Here is a 22,216-nt window from a genome sequence, read left to right on the forward strand (position 1 = left end):
GAACATCTGGGGTCATCATCTCCCGGTGTCTCATAACTCACCTATGCTCTTTATGTCTCCTTGTGGCTTCAGTGGTTAAAGTGTGCCATGAACCAACTAACCTTCACAGCAATGTCAGCCCCCACCGGGGAAAAGCTCGGAGCATCGCACAGGTGGACTGTCTGACTGTTCGGAGTGCCATAGTGGTGATACCACTATGGCACTAGTGACACACTTTTGTATCTCGTTTGTGTCTGTCTGTCTGAAACTCCCTCCCTATAGAGCGTCGCAGTCCCGCCCCCTTTCATGACGATGCCAGGCCCAGGAAATAATTCCCAATGCATTTTTCCCATAGACCTTTCTAAACTTATTTATTTAAAGACCTTATAAGCGTCGTACAAAGCCAACTCTTGTCGTGACAAATCATGACAACAAACACAATATTTTGGACCAAACAATAATTACAAAGAAGAAAAACAACAAAAAAAAAGTATTGTAACCTGCTGTGTTTTTCTACTTTCTAATTCTTTGTTTGGCCCAAAACATAATGTTTATTGTCATGATTTGTCACGACAAGAGTTGGCTTTGTCCGCGGCGTAAACGTCTTCAAATAAATACATTTTGAAAAGTCTATGAGGAAAATGAACGGTGATTTATTTTCCGGGTCTCTCGAGGGGGCGGGACTAAGACACTCTATAGAGTGTTGCCGTCCCGCCCCCTTTCATGACGATGAGCGGCCCGGAGGAGAATTTCCCATACAGTATATGTTTAAAAAAGTATAAAGAAAAGCGGGAAGCGCGCACAACACCACTGTCTCATTCAATCTCTTGGAACATTTTACCGGGTGCACAGTCAGGAAACACTTCAGAAGAAGGAGAATAGTGTCACATTTATACTGTCCGACAGTGCGACATCCTCCCCTGTCCGGGTTGATACAAACAACAACCAGCTAAACCCATTAAATAGAATAAGTAGGCTATGCTGCAAGCAGCACCACAACGAAAGTGCAAACATAATAAAGTTACATACCGTATTCAACAACACATGTTTAACGAAAATGACATAAGACTTCAGAAATTCATAAGGCACCATGCTGGTCTTTAAGTCCATGTTACAAATATATCAAATAGGCCATACAACATTATTAAATAAGTTCACAGGGCATCACTGGCTGAGTCCTTAAAGAGGAGGGAGTACTCAGAAGAACTACACATAGCAAATAGTAAACACAGCCAAAGAGGCTACAAACAGGATTATTCTTAGTTGAAAAAGAAAGGTATAGAGTAACAAAACCCGCTAGAAAACTTATTTTTTAAGTTTTAAAAGAGGGCATGTCTTAGGGCCTCTCGTCTCAACAAAACTCAATTAAAGTCCACCCCTCACTCGAAAGGAGGTCATTTAATCTACCCATAAAGGGACAACAGTAGCCAACATAATTAGCTCATTAAGGGCATCAATAATAGAATTCATACAATAAATAGACGGAGAAACTCAGAGTTCGTACTGCATCATATAAAACATTTTGGAAACACACAACAAAATCACACCTTTTCATAATTCAATACATGCAGGGCATGGACCAGTCATATATTGTCAAGAAAGGCTACTACTGGGTCTTTAGCCTATCGCTTTTTATAATAGGAAAAATCCTGAAGTTCGAGAGAGTTCAAAGAAAAACGTGAAAGCTGGATATGTTTCTTATAATAATTAGGCAAAGACTGGAAGTTAGACAGTGTTCATACATTGTGAAATCTATCACCAAACAGCACCTGGACCTTTTCATTGAAGTCAATCCCAAGGTAAATTCTTCGAACAGTCAAGAAAGAGTTTATTTAAGAATAGATTTATCAAACCGGAGGTCCATTCTTGTCAGCATTCATCGGGTTTCGACAGTGTTTTAGTCCTCTATCGGGTGAGAACAAATAATTAGAAAGAAGTACCTGCCCTCATGTTCTTTCTAATTATTTGTTCTGCCAAAATTGTTATGATTTGTCATCATCCGAGTTGGCTTTGTCCGAGGCTTTAAAGGTCTTTAAATAAATACTTTCTGAAACGTCTATGGGAAAAATGCATGGGAAATTCTCTTCCGGGGCGCTTGTCGGGGGCGGGACTGTGACGCTCTATGGCGTCATTTAAAATACCTGAATATGAAAAGCTCTCTCTCTTCGACCCCTTTGAGTGCTCATGCAGGTTCATTGTGTGTATACATGGCAGATATTGTGATCGTAATATCAATTTAAAACATATGAGGGGAAATCCTAGCCCACGCCGCTCTTTAATAGGCCGACACGGGATTGCAGAATGCAGAGAATGATTGAATTTTGTGAGAAGGCCAGGAACGATCAAGTCTCGCCTGCTGTTATGCAATCGACCATTCCCCACTCACAACGCGACGTCTGGTGGAAGCTAGAGGGTGGGGGGGGGGCTTGCCTGAGGTCTGGAAGCCTCAACGTCTGGATCAGAAAAGAGAAAAAAAGATAATTTTTTTTCTAAATGATTCAAGACGATAATATAAAAGAGCTATCACATATAAAGAAAGCAGCTGAACTATCACATTGAAGCCAAATGACATCTGATTGAACCACATCAGATGCGAGTGAGGCCGAACTTGACTGCTTTTAATATTGGTAAATTAATCTCTTTACACTGCAATGCTTGACATCCTATATTTCCTGACAGACGGAAACATATGGCTTCTATAGGAACCCTGCCATGCTGTGTTATTTATATGATTGTGTCATGTCTGTTTCCCCATTCTGCTCTCTCCACCTGCTTGGACCAATTTAAAAACCCTAGAATGAAGGGCCAGCTCACTCTGAGACACTGCATGGAGTTATACAGCTCTGTCCAAACTCTTCAAAACCAGCCTTTCTGAATATCTCTATTCAGTCCCTTCAAGAGAAGACAGAGAGAGGCCTTACTGTACCTTTCCCGTTAAGTCCATTACATTCCATTTGGCTCAGTCTGTTTTCTTTCTTTCTTTCTTTCTTTCTTGTTGTTGTTGTATACAACAGGACACAAAGTAGCCCAATCAAAAGTTAAAAGCAACACTCTGGCAGTGCACTTAGCAAAAAGAAAAGCTTTTATGATAAAACATTCATATACCGTGGCGTGCAGGTAGCAATGGAGATGATATAGCACTGTCTTCTTGTGGTTGCAGCACAGTATAGTAGGCCATGACCCTCCCACTATACACACTATAGCCAGGATAACTTACAGCAGGGATACTCAAATAGATTTACCTGTGGGCCACATTACAAAAATGGCAAGGGGCCAGGGGCCAGTAGATAAAATTACGACATTAATGATACTTGATAACTTCTCTCTTTCAATTGCTTTATTTTCGCAAAATGTATCAAAGTACAATGTGCATGCACACAATATGTAAATAAATAAATGTGTTACATTTTCTTGCATAAACACAAAGAGCTGTTTCCATAACTGCACAAATTATTGCACATAACATGGGTAGCTGTTATAATAACATAATAACATAACATGAGTAGCTCTTTGCCTGCCTGCCTGCCTGCCTGCCTGTCTGTCTGTCTGTCCATGAGTAGTTATTTGTCTGTCTGTCAATGAGTAGCTGTCTTACTGTCTGCCTGTCTATGAGTAGCTGTCTGCCTGCCTGTCTATGAGTAGCTGTCTGTCTGCCTGCCTGCCTGTCCAATTGTCCATGAGTAGCTGTCTGTCTGCCTGTCTGAGTAGCTGTCTGCCTGCCTGCCTAATTGTCCATGAGTAGCTGTCTGTCTGCCTGTCTATGAGTAGCTGTCTGCCTGCCTGCCTAATTGTCCATGAGTAGCTGTCTGTCTGCCTGTCTATGAGTAGCTGTCTGCCTTCCTGCCTGTCCAATTGTCCATGAGTAGCTGTCTGTCTGTCTATGAGTAGCTGTCTGCCTTCCTGCCTGTCCAATTGTCCATGAGTAGCTGTCTGCCTGCCTGTCCAATTCTCCATGAGTAGCTGTCTGTCTGTCTGCCTGTCTATGAGTAGCTGTCTGTCTGACTGCCTGCCTGTCCAATTCTCCATGAGTAGCTGTCTGTCTGTCTGCCTGTCTATGAGTAGCTGTCTGCCTGCCTGCCAGCCAGCAAGTTGGTTAACAGAAAATAAATTGTTATGGCTGAGTAAAATAAAATACAATAAACACAATTTGCCTGAAAATAGATTACCCAGCTATGACCTTTTTCATGAAAAAAAATGAGTAGTGATATGGCTGACTGAGTAAAATAAAACAATCTACCTGAAAATAGATAGCTATAAGTGAAGAGCAATTTCCGCAATTTCCGCAATTACCATTTCCGCAATTTCCTCAATTTCCATTTCCGCAATTTTCGCAATTTCCATTTCCACCATTTCCGCAATTTCCGCAATTACCATTTCCGCAATTTCCATTTCCGCATTTCCGCAATTTCCATTTCCACCATTTCCGCAATAACAATTTCCGCAATTTCCGCAATTTCCATTTCCGCAATTTCCACAATTTCCATTTCCATTTCCAACTATTAATGGCAGCTGGGTTTCATCATTCAAATAAAATAGAATTCTGTCCGTTTAGCTATAAAATTATGTCAGGGAATAGGGATACACAGTATATGTCTTTCATTTGCATTGCAAATGAATTGCATTTTCGTTCGAGTAATAGTACAACTCTAATAGTATTACTTATAATAATGTAATTAAAGATAACTTCATTCAGATTTATTTATTTTTATTTCATTTTCCAGATTTCTTTTTCTTCTTTTTTTTAGATTTTCATTGGTGGGCCAGTCATAATGGTCCCGTGGGCCTGATGTGGCCCGCGGGCCTGAGGTTGAGTATCACTGACTTACAGCATTGGTTCCCAAACCCTTTCATGTCAAGGACCCCCAAAATGATACTCATTAGCCTGCAGACCCCCCATTTGGAAACCCCCATAAGAGAACATTTTACGGCTCTAGGGCCCCCAGTTTGACCTGAATTAGGCTACGGCGCCCCATTTAATGGCATTCCTATCTCTGCGGCCCCAATATGTATTATAAAATCAAACTTAATTTAACTCTGAGAGTGTACAAATGGAAACGTTAGGGTCCATTTGGTTCAATTTGTACACTCTCAGAGTTACAGACCCATAAGTGTCCATTTGGTTCCTAACTATCATTTAGCTGGGGACCCCCTGGAACTCCCTCAAGGACCCTAAGGGGTCCCCGGACCACACTTTTGGAACCACTGACTTACAGTGTATCATACTTAAAGTAGTGTGAAATATACATTAAGTAGCAGTAAGTTGTAATGTAGACCTCATTAATTTGACAAACTGAGGCTATATCCATATAGCTGTTGGAGCAATGCACATAGCATGCTCTCTCTCTCTCTCTCTCTCTCTCTCTCTTTCTCTCTCTCTCTCTCTCTCACACACACACACACACACACACACACACACACACACACACACACACACACACACACACACACACACACACACACACACACACACACACACACACACACACACACACACACACACACACACACACACACAAAGCAAGACTCAACAGTGCTCACTGTGCTATACGCACACAGTAGGATTTATGAAACTTTGTCCAAACTGCGGTTGGAGAAGGAAATACCTGCATGTTTACTGGGGCTCTAAAACGCGAGGGCACTTCCTTGTAAGTCCTCTGCGAGTCGACAGCTGAAGGCCGAGAAGCGGGGCATTCAAAACCGATTAGTGATAGATCACTAAACGCTTGGTGTGGAGGGAATATCTGGATCTGAAAAGGTTGCAGGTGAGGGATGGATGCTTAGAGAAAAATAACAGCACTGGTGAAAGCTGTTCTGATAATGAGGATGAAATGAACTCTCGTTGACAGTTATACTTTGTATTTAAGCCTTATTTTATACGTTGTCGTACAATGGTGTCGCACTACTGTATCATCCAAAAACATTTGACATCCCTGTTTTGGACGCCATGTTGAAGAATTAGTCTTATAGGAACTGGTCTCTGATTTGTATTGTATAGCCCACATGGGATTAGTTGTGGATAATTATAATCAAATATATTACACAATGTTCATAATTTGGACAAACCAGAGAAAGTCAGTTAAGCAAAACTGATGCATTTAAACAGAAACAACACTAACAGCAGCAACAACAACAACAACTGCTTTGTGTCGGGAAGTCCATTCACATGGGTGTGTGTGTGTGTAGGGTCAGCTTTGGGTCACCCTGGGCATCCATTAGCGGCCTTATTTAGAGAATTATGCCTTTAAGAGGAGCGATTGACCAGCAAAGACAAAGAATCATTACCTTCGCCCGCCCCCTCCCTGCCAGCAGTCAATAATGAGGGATCATTAAAATGAATAGATGGACATTCACCCTTTTCTCCGGATCCTTATTGTGAAATCAGTGTCATGGGAAATGAAGATTGAGCTCGGAGAAGGCGTCTAAAAGCCTTACAGTGATTGTCGTGAACTCATCTCCAGCGTGCCGGGCTCCTTTATCTACTGTAAGAGTGTGCACCTGCCTGAACTCTGACTAGCAAAGGCTTTTAGCCCATTAAGAGCATCCCTAATGTCTGCCGCTATACAACCTACTTCGACGTAAACACTGTGCATACGTACAGACACATTTAGAGCAAACAATGGGAGAATGATGGCTTGGGCTTGTCTCCCACGGTCTTTTCCACGCAGCGGCAGAACGCACATGGCAACGCAGTGACTTTGATGTGGACGTACGGAGGACTCACATGTTGAGATCATATAAACAGATAGTTCCAGATCATTCTCGCGTTTCAGTTTTCTTAAGCGCTAGCGTCTGTCCTCGTGCAGAATTTTATAAATCCTTGCACGACATTTCACGCTTCGCAAAAGAACGAAATAGTGAATCAACTTGAATGATTGCAGATGGGGAATAAAACGACGGCACAGGATTTTCCAGTCCCATCTGGTTGTCTTTTTGGGTGTCTCTTAAAGTGTCTTTTAAAAGGTGATTTGTCTGTGTGTCCGCCATGATGTGACCAAGTCAGTGGGTCATCTGCTGGTCCTGTCACATGTTGAAATGGCCCCGTGAAAGGGTCCGTGTGCACCTGGACTGTTACCACCACTCCCTAAACCTACCTAACACATGAAGGCATGAACACACTACATTATGTAAACACAAACACAAATCCAGAGTCACATGTCATTCAGTATGTGCATCTCTATAGATAAATAGTGTTGCATGCGCGCACACACACACACACACACACACGCACACATGCATGTACGCACACCCTCTCTCACACACACACACACACACACACACACGCACACACATGCATGCACGCACACCCTCTCTCACACACACACACACACACACACTCTCTCTCTCTGTCACACACACACACACACACACACACACACACACACACACACACACACACACACACACACGCTTGCATGACCCCCTTCTTCCTTACAGCATCATCTGCTATATATGCTTAAGAAGACGAGCACAGATAGCAAACTCAATCACAGAAAAGAAACCGCTTGAGAGATCGTGGACACGAGATACAGAAGAAAAAAAATCTAATGCAGAGGCTGCGTAAAGGACAAAACTATCAAAGGTCCCTCTGCATGGTCAAGCAATCATCTCTTAAAGCGTGCCTTAAAGTCACCCCTATGGCCTTCTCAACATGCCCTTCATAACAGAGGTATATCCAGGATTTACTGCCCGCAGATGGCTGACAAGAGACGAGGGCAGGAGCCCCACAACCACTGTGCCTAAACGCTCACTTTATAAAGTCTGAAATCAAGGGCTCAGTGGGAATAGAGTGGGGGAGGAAGCAGCGCCATAAAGATGCTGTAAATCCACACAGTGAAACTTCTAAGACGTGCCCTGTGCCAGGTGGAGGTGCACGTGGACCCCAGAGAGAAAGTGGCACGCGCTAGGACCATTATGGCCCTCAGAATCTCCCTCTCCCTCTCTCTCGTTCTCTCACTTTTGTCATTCCTATATATGCGGGGAACGTCAATAAATCACCTGCAGCATTAAACAGGTCTATCAAGATTTTGCAATTCCGTTTGGTTTGCGCGTCATTGAATATTCCACTTATTTAAGCTTGTCTCTCCACCTAATAATGGTGTTAGCAATGGAAACCATGGCCCGTAGTCATCGTTCCACTGTGTCAAAGGGTACAGCTCAGTCAGAGGAAGACCTAGGTAAGACAAGGGTGCCAGGAAAAATGGGCGTGACTGCATCTGTAAATAGCAAGGCTATTTTGGGCTTACCATGGGTGTTCAGGGGAGCGCCGCCTAGGCCTGCCTTCTGTCACTATGGCGATGGGCAGTTCGGAACTTCGCTGAATGGAAAAAGTCTGGAGGACTGGCAGGTGGTACACAGGAGCATGGCACAGCTCCCATGGTGAGGAGCTGTTTCTCTCTCATAACCACACACACAACATGCACCTGAAGACACACAGGCCTCTCTTTATACTTGGCATATATAAGGAGATTCTTAGCATTGCCTGAATTTGACAGCATGGTTGTACCTCAGCCCAATGCGTTGGAGACACATTGGATAAAGAAGAAGGGCGAAAAAATGGCACATCTGAAAGAGCTAAAGCTTTCCTTGTTCTTATTGTGATAAGAGTCCAAATCTGTTTAGTAATTTTTCTTTAAAGTTAAATAAAAGAGCAGTATATCTTCAGTCTTCACACGTGGGGATGCTGGAAAAAGACACAGTGCAGTAATTGAATTTGTCCTATACTTGTCAATGTCCCACTGTCTCCATTTCAAGCTTTATTGGGAATATGGGGACAGTCTGGACCAGTCCAAGGTCAAGCAGTATAACACAAGAAAATCAAACACGCAAGAGTTATGGAGAAAGTCTTAAACTAAAGTACGACCATATGGGCCAGGCATGTAAAATGTAGAGAATGCATTCAATATGGACAAAAAAGAAGAAGAAAAAGAAAAAATAACACAGCAGCTTAGCAATGATCTACTGTAGTATTTGTGCACCCAAAAATATTATTTTGATACTGACATCAAATGGATTATCTGAAAACATTATATCATTCCAGATTGTCAGAGAAATAAATCATTTTCAATCATTTTACTTTTCTTTTTTAATAAAGGCTATAGATAAATGGAAAATGTGTTGTTGGACAGTAATAATAAAGCTAACAATTCTGGCCACAATGAGTGAGAAAATAAGTGAAGCGTACAATTAAGTATTGTCGTTCTTATGTAATTTATTAATTCATTGCTTAGAACACAATAAAGGTACTTAAAACACAATTTCAATGTTCATAAATATGTCATATTAAAGAGAAGTATGCTTCACCTTGTGCCTAGATAGAAAAGCATTATAGAATTGCAGTCATCTTATAGACAAGAGAGAATAAGGCACACAATAGAAATCTTATACATACAGTTTAGCCATGCTATTATATATAATATGTCTAAAATGCATTGGAAGCTATACTGTAAGTTGCTGTCAACTAATTTACCCTCAACATTAGTACTTTGTGCATGCTTGAGAAAGACATACATATAGAAAAGACTACTGCTCCATTGAAAGAAGTCATACTGTATAGGGCTGGGCAATTAACCCAAAATGATATCAAAACAGACATTTAGAACCAATAGCCAACTTAAAGGACAACTTTTTTTTCCAACCAAGGTTCATGTTTTAGGTTGTTATTAGAGAAAGTAAGTGTTACATTTTTTTCATTTGCTGCTTTCTTTAGTTTTGGGGATTTTAGCTGTTTTTGACAGGGGGGCGGGGGCATTCGAGCATGGGGCTAAATATGTTTTTTTTTTTTTTACATAATTTTATAGCGATTTCTTTTTTTTATCGTTTACTATAGTCCTACTAGAACCCAAGAAATTACATCTGGCCACAAAAGTTCACAGGATCTACTGAATGTGAAGGTAGCCTACTGGGGGGAAGCCACACTGTGTCATAGGCTCAATATGTGAGTTTGACACATTCAGTACATCCTGTGATCTTTTGTGGCCAGAAAAAAATCGCTATAACATTTTGTAAATAAATACAGTACATATTTAGACCCATGCTCGAATGCCCCTGCCCCCCTGTCAAAAACAGCTAAAATCCCTAAAACCGAACACTCGTCTTCCCTAACACTCATCTTTTACTTTATCTAAAAACAGCCTAAAACATGAACCTTGGTTGAAAAAAACTAAAGTTGTCCTTTAATCTTTAATCTATATAAAGGAATCAACTAGAAAACGTTGTAATTCTTTAAACCAACTAAATTCATTAGTCTGGTTATACCTTGGTGTACAATAGTGGGATGCAAAAATAGAGACAATAGCAGACAAGCTCACAACACATTGCGATGCGTTGAGCTTATAAGGTCTGCTATTTAAACTATCATAAAAAAGTTTAATCCTAATCGAGGCAAAACTCTTTAAGGAAATGGTGTTATTGGTTTGAAGTCCTATCGCCCAGCCCTATAGTGTACAGTATATCCAATTCCAATCACACAACAGAAGACATCAATCTACAATATTTGGTCTGGAAGAAAGAGAAAACCTGTACTGAGTCTATGGTAAAGTGCATAATGTTAGGCTTTAGATTGGGAACTGCTCTAAGATATCATGGTCTCTCCACTAATAAAAAGCAAAGGAAGCATGAACAATAATTTCACCAAAGTCAAAATCCTTTGGTATGAAGAGATCAATTATTGCCAGGCTTTAAGGGTCAAATCCTGCCAGCTCTCCAGTATCATCACACACAAGTCAGGGGCTAAAATTGAGACTCTCACACACATTATTATTATTCATGTGCTTATTTACATGCAGACCTGCAGTGCAAGACATAATGACAACACGTGTGTGTGTGTGTGTGTGTGTGTGTGTGTGTGTGCGCTCCCGTTGAGATTCAGCAGGTAAGTATACCATTGTTTACCATTACTATTTATTACCTATCCTATATCTGAGTTCATAAGCCCCTCCCTGCTGGTCACTGACTGGATATGTGCTTTTCTGATTGTCTGAGCATCTTCGTGTCTTTTAACCACATAAACCCATACACTTAGTTGACCGGATTCCCAAGGGCGCTATACTAGGCCCCCTGCTGTTTTCGTCCTACGCTAAATATATGTTCGCCGGAAATCGCCGACCTACAAGCTCAATTTGCGTCACATTGCGACGCAGTGTGAGCTTGTAGATCTTCTAATTTCACGAAACGTTAGCCCCAGAATAGGGTTGCTATACATTTCAAATTTCTTTTTTTTTAAATGGAATAGCGATCGATGGTGTGGAAGACTGGGGCAGGATGTTAGAACTAGGCACTAAGGTGAGAGGAAGGATGCAAGGTAGAAAACAAAACAAAAACAATAAAGACATGTATCTGTATATGGCAAGTCAAGACCATAAAAAACTGAGCTAAATAGGAAACTGCATAATATAGGCATAAGGCTTAAACCAGTACATTTCAAATACATGTTTATACAAAAGAATATCATACATAACATTCAGTATAAATGAACAATGAGATAATAAGAAAAAAAACAAACAAAATACAATTCTAACCTATTCACATATTTCCTAATTATTTTCCAGCCTTGTATGTTTCCCTGTAAACAAATCAATGAAATCACAAAATGTCATATAAAAAAACAACCACTTTGATTGACAACGAGCCAAATGATTGCATCTGAGTGAGTGCTACTGGTGGTTTTGTTATTGTGTATGTTGTTGTCGTCGTTGTAAGGCACCACTTGGGCTGTTATGGTTTGACTAGACAGACAAACGGACCAAATGTATGTAGACACTCATTGTCCCATTAGCTTGTCCATGCATTAGGATACATCACAAAAATCACACTCGAAATGGAGATTGTCATTCATTGTCATTCAACATTGGTTAGCATAATATTCAGTCTCACTGAGCTGTTTGGTCCACCGAAGAGCAGAGAGAGCATTGCTGCAAATTAAGGCAAGTGCTGTCATATGATATCTCATGATCTCACTTCCCTTTTGTAAATCGTACTGTAACATTCATTTTTTTTTCCTGTTTTAAATCAAACGTGGCTATGCCGTTTCAGCATCAATGATTGTCATAGGTGCATGGCTCCGCGCCGAGCCTTGGAGTGAATCACTGCCACAGGATGGGCGTAGGTGGGGACTGGTGTTCAAAAGGCCCTGGTCAGTCACGTATTTCTTCATCATCCAGACCCTGAGGATGTTGTCTCTTTGTTGGTGAAGATGCTGTGCCTGTGTGCATCTGCCGTAGCATGTGTCTTCTACGCGTGACTGTGCACAGAGATGCTGGAGAGGTCATTTCGGATGATTTCGTTAACTGCGGGAATGAAACAAAGGTAAAGGTCATTCAGATCACATTGTGTAAATAATTGTGTAAGTAAATGTATTGTTTAGATCCTTAATATCAGAACTTACGTGCTCACTTCTCATGCATCATCATATAAATTAAATCCTTGACCTAAAATATCTCTGCATTGTTTGGCGGGGAGGGACGTTCAAGTCTTTGGACTAACAGCAATAAAGAGTGTTTTTGACAGTGCACCAACATTTTTCTGCATGTACACGTACACACACACACACACACACACACACACACACACACACACACACACACACACACACACACACACACACACACACACACACACACACACACACACACACACACACACACACACACACACACACACACACACACACACACACACACACACACACACACACACACACACACACACACACACACACACACACACACACACACACACACACACACACACACACACACACACACACACAAACTCTTTTTAAGTCATCTTCTTGTCTTTCCTGTTCTAGTTCCTGTGCCCGCGCCTTTCCCACACTCAGGCAGACAGAGAGCAGTTCCCTGCCTTTATCTGCTCTGTGTTCTTTGGCACAAGGGAGGGAAGTGACTGAAGATGGCAGGGACCCTGGGCCCTGTGGTTCACTGCAAACAAGAGGCTCCTCGGCGCAGGGCACCCTGCGATAAAGCACGCTGACGTAAAGACCCGGCCGGCCCGAGAGACAGAAGAGCCACTCAGTCTAGAGAGAATGACTGTCCAAAACAAGGGGCTCCAGCAGGAAGTCTACCCACCCTAAGACCACCGACTAGACTATAGTGTCCAAGACAGTCTGGCTCTACAGCATCTTATCGGTTCCTGCATGGCCACTGTTTTGGCCTGAGTCCTACGCAGTAGTACCAATGAAAACACACACACACACACACACACACACACACACACACACACACACACACACACACACACACACACACACACACACACACACACACACACACACACACACACACACACACACACACACAAACAAAAATCAAATCCATAATTCAGAGTCAGATAAAAAAGGCATAACACCGGTCAGACATCTGTTCAGACAGTAAAAGGGCTTATATCATAAAGCGACATGTAGTTTCCATGCTATACATGCGGAGTACAGTACAATGCTGTATTGATGCAGCGAGTGATAAAAAGGGGCCACACGCATACAATAGCATGCACACACACACACACACAGGCACGCACACACACACACACACACACACACACACACACACACACACACACACACAGGTTGGTGGGTTGGTTGGGGCTCACCACCCTAAACAGGAGGAACTCCCACTGGAAAATGTCAGCCTGAGCCAACACTGCTGGCTGTTTTTACTCAATTCCGCTCTGGGCTAAACAGGCATTTACACGCTGAGGTTATTTTTAGTGATGCCTTTGCCGTGCACATAATGCAGTGCATGCAACAATTACTGTTAAAAGCTAACGTTAATGTCACTGACTCCTCATCTCTAATAAGCTGGGGTGAGAAAATTGCTGCAGGTGATGCAGGGGAAGGGGAAACCCAAAAGCCTGCTACTTGCACCAATGCGCCACAGAAGCACTTTTCTTTTCCTCCCGAAATAAAAGCCGTCGCTTCCTTTCTTGTCGGTATAAGAATAGTGACATCTCGTCCGCCCACTCAATAACCACAGTGTTGTTGTGCCGTGCTCGTTAAACTAATGTTTTCCATTGTCATCATGGCCTCCGAATTTCCATTCTGAACCCGGCAAGTAATAAAGAGAAAAAGGGAGAAATGAGAAAACGATAAATGCAAAGGTAGAAAACGGACCCCCCCCCAGCCCCCCCGTGGCTTTGTACATACACACTGTTGACGTGAGAACCACACAGTGACAGGATGTGGCTAAATGTTACACCACAACACAACACCAGCCTGTTATTTATAGGCATGTAAGGGTTATTGATGTCACCATTTAGCACTGCGCTCTTCAAAGCACACTTTGACAATGTTGATGGAGTATGTTCATTGTTCAACACATCCGGTAAGGTAAATTACTGTAACATCTTAACAATATTATATGATCAAATAAATTAATTGGGAAATGGTTAAAAAAAACGAAACAATTTTATCAATAACAATTATGCATGTAGTGTATATTTCATTTCAAATTAGTTTTTATATCAAAGGTACCAATTAACAATTGCTTATTTTAACTCAACAAGGGGCAATAAATAAATAAATAATCACAATTAAGTAAAAAAAAAAAAAAAAAAACCCTTAACATTGTATTTTTATTTTTTTACAATCCTGATTTGATTTGAAATAAATAACAGGCCAAGGCAAAACTATATATAAAAAAAGATATATATATTTTGTGGATGCCCTAAAAACATATTTAACATATTTGTCTCTCAGGCAAACAAACCTCCCCCGGTTGACAAGCCATCACTTTCTCCAAGTCTACTGATTAAATGACAAGGTAACCACAAAAACACAGCAGAAAAAGCTGGGCAACATATTTTCAAAGCAGGTTTTCAACATAAATTGAACAACATCCTGGATATGGGGAATGCAACAATGTATCCAATATAAGCTTTGTAAAATAGCTATAAATCATCCCTCCTGCAAAAGGTTGATTTTCCGAAAGTATTTGATGGAATGGAAAATATTAAACACTAAAGCCGTATATACTTCACCATATGACAAATGGTGAGAATAGCCAATCTACAAGCTCAGATTGTGACAAGCTGTGAGCTTGCAGATCTACTGTTTTCTCTATTCAATAGAGAAAACATTTAAAACTTGTTTTCCTGAAATTTTCAGGGGGAAAAAAAGGTTTAAATGTTTTGCCTACAACGACATTCCCATGGACACCAGGGCTCATGTGGTTAAACAAAAACCCACAAGACGCTGAAAGCCCCACTAGAGACCCCTAGAGGCCATGCTGGTCTTTACGCCCCACATGACCAAAGTGGTTTGAACCGCACGACTTGACAACCGCTGCCATCCTCAAAGGCATGTGCTCTCACTAGTAAGGCTAATCATATACTGTACAATGACAGTATTTTCCCATAGCTAATGTGTGGCCATAATATTGCATAAATGTGTGTCAATGGATAATCATTTTCAATAAAACAACCCCAACAGGCCTCTCTCAACAGGATGTGGATTGGAAACTAGCTTTTTTTTTATCACTCTCATTAACGGAAAGTGGTAACTGGGAGGAGGCCATCTAACGAATAAACAAAAACAGAGGAAAATTGAACTGAATATATTCCACTAGTGAGAAGCCATGCCCTGCAACCCTGGCCCACAGCATGACATCCTCTATTAGCCAAGGTGCCAGCGTGATCACCGAGCCACAGCCGGGACCTGTCAGGGCTTATACACAGGGCTGGGCTGCAGGGAATTCTATTTCAGGCAGGTGTGAGAGTGACACAACAGCCCGAGTGTGCTTTAATACTATGCCAACCCCGCTAAACAGCTCAATGGACACTCTAGCTCTTTTGTCGAGTCGGCCTCTCAGTATCCCTTGGAAGGGCAGGCTGCTCATAAGGAAGGCCCATGCAGTCTCCGTTGGGTGTGGCTACTATTGGCAGAATGAACGCTAAGCTCTCCAAGGTAATCTGTCTGCATAAACAGTGATGAAAAACGACTTGCTCTGCCCTCCAGCAAGGAGGGCTAACGCCTTTTTTATACTTGGTTGCACATCGGTGTTGCACACTGAAAATAGCCGATCTACATGCACGATGCACAACCAATTATAAATCAAGCCTAAATGAGCTTGTGTTGCTGCTTGAGAGATGCATGCATGCTGCTCCAGAGCAGTAGTAGAAACTTTCACATGAGCCACATCATCGACAAGACGACAACCCATAAAAAGGAATTACAGCCCATCGCTTACAAAGCAGGCTGAAGAAGCAACTGCAACAGCAGCACATTTCTAGCCATTGTGCAGTAATAATACGGCCATTTGCCGCGAAGAAGATGTAAAGGTTAAAGCGATTGCATGATCCTGATAAAGACGGAACAGGACACTGCAGAATAATCCATCGGAGTTTACCGTGCTGCAATTTGGACGCCCTTGTTATTTGGTTATCCAAGAGGGGGTGAAGGGGGTTATTATGACTTCATTCGGCCACTCTGGGCATGCACGTTCGGCCTGAACCTGACCTATACGCTGGGGATTCAGTTAGCCTAGTTACAGCGGGGAGCGTCGGCGAAGGGATTCGGTAACAGCAGCACGGCTGCCTCAACAGAGGATGGATGCCCTGCGGTCTGGGGAGAGAGAGAGAGAGAGAGAGAGAGAGACGTGGAGCCCCGGAGGCCTTAAGTAGCCGCTCGGAGGTTCCTGCCGCCGTAACCCGATATACCCTGTCCAATCATGGGGGCTGACTGGCAATGACCTGGCAGAGGCCGACTTCACCTTCCCCTCGACTCCCCCCCCCCCTCCACCCCCCCCCCCCCCCCCGTTCGGCTTTTGACTATCCAAACACCACCTCTGAACTCCAGGTTGTAACTGAGGCTTCCTGTACTGAGCCTTCTGTTTCTCGCTAGATCTCCGGTTCATGTGCCGAAGGGAGAGGACAGCATCTTCCTGCGGCCACTGTCACTTTCACTACGGCGTGAATGAAGTGGCGTGCAGGTCAGGGACCTGTAGGCCATGTGGCCCAGGGTGATGTTTCCTATGCTTTACACGTCCAGCTCCTCTAGTGCCACAGCAGGATTGTGAGAAAGAGGTGGCAATTTCCTTCCATTGTAGTGCTCCCGACTCTCAATAGCATATGAGGAAGTCAATATGAGTCATAGGTCCTCATTCATATAAACACAGATAAACATGGAGCATAGAAACAGGGTTAGGAGGGGGGGGGGATCCATCCATCCTCGGCTTTCGATAGAGGATGGAGGATTCACATTTATCACTGGTGGGGATACGTTTCATCCCATGCATTTTGATAATTCAGTTGTTGTCCCCAATTAACCCATGGTCACATTTACTATGAAAACTTGCATCTCCCGTCCGTCAGTTAGGGCCGATTCATACTCCTAGTTTACCGCTGTTTCGGCGCTGTAGTGCCGAAATGATTTCGGCTCGTCAGAAATTTTCAGTAGCACCGAAGAGCCGACTTTAGGACGGTGTTGTAGGACGATGTTGTGATCGGACCTCATCAAACCCTGTACACTCAAGACACGCTCCATATATGGCCAGTAGAGAATTCATTCCATATATCGATCTGACCTTCCATGCCAAAGCGTCAGTGCTCGCCCAGCAGTCTGCCATCACCCGGGTGAGGTCGCTTCTCGCTCTCATGGCATCTTACTGGTAAATATGGAAAATAGTCAAAGTAGTAGCAGTAGTAGTAGTAGTATATGAGTTCATCTATGAAAAAACTGCTGCAAATACTTTTGTAAATCTTTAAAAAATTGTTCAGAAATGTTATATTTCTACAAGCTCACATGGCATTATGACACATTGTGAGCTTGTAGCTTTTTTGAGGGGCGCTAGCCACTCCTACAGCTTCTGTCACAACACAACATTAAATGCCATTGATAATGAAGGGAAAATACACGTCAAATGTCTGCCAAATATGACTATATATTTGTGGCAACAGGCATTCTGATTGGGCAGTATGAGATGATTCATGATGATGACTCACTTCACACGGGTGTGATTCTTGGGCTATTAAATGGTTAAGAAACCCCCCCCCCCCCCTCCTGTTTTTCTTTGTCTTTAATACAAATGGATTTGCACACATAAGTGATATGGTCCCACTCACAGCCGCAAACAGTCACACAGACATAAATACAGACATAGATATAATTCCACACATGCACATACTGTACTGTAAACACGCAAATTCACTTTGAATACTAAACCTCGCTTGAACCCGACACGCATGTGAAAATGATCCCGTGCTGAAGCCAAGCGTAAAGTTTGAAGCGGGTGGCCAGAGACAATTGAATTTCCTGCTACATATTACTTTTGTTTCCCCACTATATCAAATCTTCTCTTGGTCTCAGTAGAAACACTTAATGGACAATTTGCTGCCTCCCACGCGAGCCTGGGGACGACTGCAGGGAGAGGCTCGAAACAAAAGTCACTCATATTTCTGCTAATGATGAACTTTGTCTTTTGGAAAATGGAATAGGGATGGTTCAAGGGGTCAGAACACACACATATATTAAGAGAGAGAGAGAGAGAGAGAGAGAGAGAGAGAGAGAGAGAGGGGGAACACTCGTACGAGAGTGAGACAGGCCGATACCAAGTATTTGGGGACAGGCAGATACAGACAGAGACACAGCGGCAAGTACAGTATGCAATCATAATTCCCAGAGATAAACACACATGGAAAGAGACAAAGTGTTCCACTAATGCATCATGGTGATAAAGTGCTTCATAAATTCATCTTAGCCTTGCAGGTAGACAGCGTCTAATCCATCGCAGGGTTCCCTTTGGGCCTAATGATGTGATGATATGTACAGACAGCATATTTCATCTCCCAGCTCTCTGGCTGATGTGTGAAGCCCAGGGCTTCCCCATGTGGAAGCACTCAGCCTCCACCAATGACGGTGGGGAATGCAGAGAAGAAACAATGACAGAGATATCGGGCCCAAGACTGTTGGACTTTTGTTTTTTAAAGATGGAGCGAGCGCTGGGAGGTTTTCATTTAACAAGTCTCCTGCAGAAGCCGTGGCCGTTAACATGTGCGTTAGGGACGTGACCTATCAGCTCCCTGCACTGCCAAAGTGAACAATGACGATACGAAACAGTATCGACTCCTAGAGATAAAAGACGTCAGGAAAGGAGAGAACAGAGGGAGGAATAGGAGTGGAAGTTATTTTATTTTATTTAACTACTGAAGCCCTCACCTCCCAGTGTTTACTCATCAGAAGAAAAATAAAAGCCTGGTAACGAACAACGGCAAAAAGTGTCCATGACTTCCGTTGTATGTATTTTGTCTTATTTGTTCATACCCTGGCAATTTAAAGAGATCTGTACAGTGTCAAGGTAACCTAGTACAGTACTTTCTATACTTCCACTTACACATTTTCAGTAGCCTTTCTTGTCCAATGAAATTAAGACCTATTCAACCTACCGGTATTCAAACTCTACTGTATATATATAGATATATTTTACTTTTGAACATTTTAGCCTATAATGGCATGGCCAAAATAGGCACACCGGGTTGAAAGTGGTTAAAATAAGCGGCAAAATTGCCAATACCGATTGTTGTCATGTCAGTTAAAGCGATATAGTAGGTGAAAAAGAAAATGGAAGATACAGTAGGTGGAGCAGGAGGATTGGGAAAGGTCGAATGAAGTTGTAACGTTGCAGCGAGCATTCTTGAACGCTCGTCGCTGGCGTTCCCTCATCGCTGCAGCCATTTTGTCTGTTGGAAGCACGCACTCGGAAGCGGCCTTGACAAATGACAATGACATATTTCCAGCATACCCCTACGGAGCAGTCAAGGCATTGGGATAAAGTGGAGCTCTGCTTCAATATCCACCTGTGCCTTTAGCGTGATCCTCAGATGTGACTCCCCGTTTTCGGAGGACTTGCTTTATTGCTCTCCATAGCCTGATGAATCCTATCGTTTGCCAGGCTAAACGAGCTGGCCCCAGAGACATCAATTGTCTACTCAGCTCAGACTAAAAACACTTAGCCAGAGCCAAAGTAGGCAAGGACTAAAGCCTGGTAGAGTCTCTTGTCTGATCCTAGTTTTAGTCTAAAGGCAACAGCTTTTCCCGAAAACCCCGCTGGCTGATGTGCTTATTTTGGCCCCGGCGGTTACAGTACAGTGGCCTTTTCTTTTTGATGTTGTGTGTGGCGTGTAGCCTTGCTCTCCCTATCTCGTCTCTTTCTCTTTGTGACACAGCCACCTCCTCCCTCTCCTCCACCTCCTCTCACTTCCTCCCAGGCCTCATGGGGTTATGCCGGGTGTGTTCGCTCCAGGCTGCTCTGCTCTCCGGGGAGGATGAGGGGGAGGTGTTTACATGGCTAGGGTCGCTCTCTGGTGCCCTCGGCACTGATTTCACAGAAATGAAGTCACTATTTACTGTTAACCACTTTAACCGTGGCGTCCCTATTTTGGGCATTATAGTAATAAAGTAAAACAAATATATCACAAACATCTTCTTGCTATTCCCTCTATTTTTTTAAATAGGGCTTAAGTGGTTCATTCTCTCAGACTGATCATTTGCTAGTGTGGTTGCAACTGTATGTTTAGTCATGAATATCACCTGACCTTTTCCCCAGCCTATAAAAGCCAATCCAGAGTGTTGACCGAACTGCGAGAGCATAAACATGGTTATCCTCACCAGTCCATCGAGTCAAATGAACACTCCACATTTTGCTGTGCAATAAAATAGTCCAGGTCCAGTCCAGTTGTATTGTATTTACTAATCTGAATCGGTGGGTTCCATGCACCGCAGAGAACCGAGTTGACCACAGCGCATGGCAAAAAGCAAACACGTTTGAGGTTGGAAATTTTCACACACAGATGGTATATAGATGATTCGAGTTGGTGCGAAATCAAGACTCCTATTTCACACAACTAATGAAGCGTGGCCAAGTCAAAGCAAACAGCAGTGCCTCAGAAATACCTCAAACTGACTGCAATGCACACAAGTCCGGCTGATTGAGATATGAAAGGAGACAGATTAAAACTGCACGTATGCCTCATTACCAGCGGGTTCATGGTAAAATAACGCTGCCATCTGATAAACTGGCTTTGATTGATTTGGAATTAGAAACGTATGCTGCGACCGAGATCTGCGCCGACGGATAGAGATTCTTTTTTGCCGTTTTTTGAATATGGCAGACAGAAAAAAAAAAGGAAAAAGACGAACATATTGAAACAATCATACTTTGGTAGATTATGGCTGTCTGAGTGAGAATTTGGCTGTGCACCTGCATATAATGGGATTTATGACATCAGCATTTGTATTCTGCCTCTTTAAATCACCTGTTCGCCTGTCAGTCGTAATGTGGGATTTCAGAATCCCAGTTTTTATATACATACATATATATATATAGAAACTGTGTTGCCTGTGTCCAAAAAGGCTTAGCTCAGTGCAACTTTTATTGGTTCCTATCCATCACACAGAGGACACAGTGAGGTACCTTGCTGTTATAAGTGCGTGCATGCGTCTGTGTGTGTGCATCTGTGTGTGAATCTGTGTGTGTGCGTGCGCGACTGTGCGTGTGCATGTGTGTGTGTGTTATAGCTCATTGTTTTTATTTTAATTTGGCAGCCATGTCCACAGGCTGGTAGTCAGAGGCTTGAGGATTATGGGGTTGTTTAAGTGAAAGGCAAAGCAGCTTGAAACATACTGTTCAATCTCCTCCATTATATTTGGAGGAGCAGGTGCTTTTTGTGCCCATGATTTTTTTCCCCCAGGTGTTGGTAATATGACAGAATATGACAACTCAGTTCATGTGCATGTGCTGCCTATATTCTGTACATTCAGGGCTTGTTTGGATTCAATCACTGAGACACGAAACATGTTGTTTCGAGTATGTGGGATATCAGAAGCAACTAAAAAATATTTGTGCCCTTGATAATGTAATTTATAAATGTGGACTCAAATAAAGAAAATGAAATGTGCGTGCGTGCATGTGTGCGTGTGTGTGTGTGTGCATGTCATGGCCTCGGTTCAGACGTGTACCCTCTGCCATCTTTCTCAACTTGAAGTAGCAGACAAAGCAGTAGAACTGCTCCGGATTTCGCAATATTATTTCGGCAGCGTCTGAAATGCGCAGATTTCACCACGTGCCAACAAGGTTAATCTCTCACAGGCTCTTTCGCCGGTTCGGACGGTGTGCTCTGGTGAAGGTCTGACAGCCAGACACTCACAGTACAATAAACTATAATATTCCGATTGATCCGTGCGGAGAAATATCCTCTTTTCATGGACTGTGTTTTTTCCCACCTTTAGCACCTT

At 42.7% G+C, this 22,216-nt stretch overlaps 1 protein-coding gene across 4 annotated transcripts in view; it reads right to left on the bottom strand.

Annotated features, from left to right (window-relative positions):
- Positions 1 to 9,137: 9,137 nt before the first annotated feature.
- Positions 9,138 to 22,216, bottom strand: part of LOC308319006 (nuclear factor of activated T-cells, cytoplasmic 1-like) — a 79,164-nt gene continuing 66,085 nt past the window's right edge. For 2 of the 4 annotated variants that reach the window (XM_080768790.1, XM_080768788.1), the window contains 2 exons: positions 10,043 to 12,263; positions 9,139 to 9,938 (listed from right to left, as the gene is read on the bottom strand). In XM_080768790.1, the coding sequence (XP_080624916.1) occupies positions 12,208 to 12,263 (56 nt within the window). In that variant the 3' untranslated portion in view covers positions 9,139 to 9,938; positions 10,043 to 12,207. Of the gene's footprint in view, positions 9,939 to 10,042; positions 12,264 to 22,216 lie in introns of all 4 variants that reach the window. The other 2 variants (XM_080768789.1, XM_080768791.1) reach the window with 2 other exon arrangements.

Source organism: Protomyctophum bolini, assembly GCF_963924005.1.
Source record: "Protomyctophum bolini genome assembly, chromosome: 7".
NCBI lineage: Eukaryota > Metazoa > Chordata > Actinopteri > Myctophiformes > Myctophidae > Protomyctophum > Protomyctophum bolini.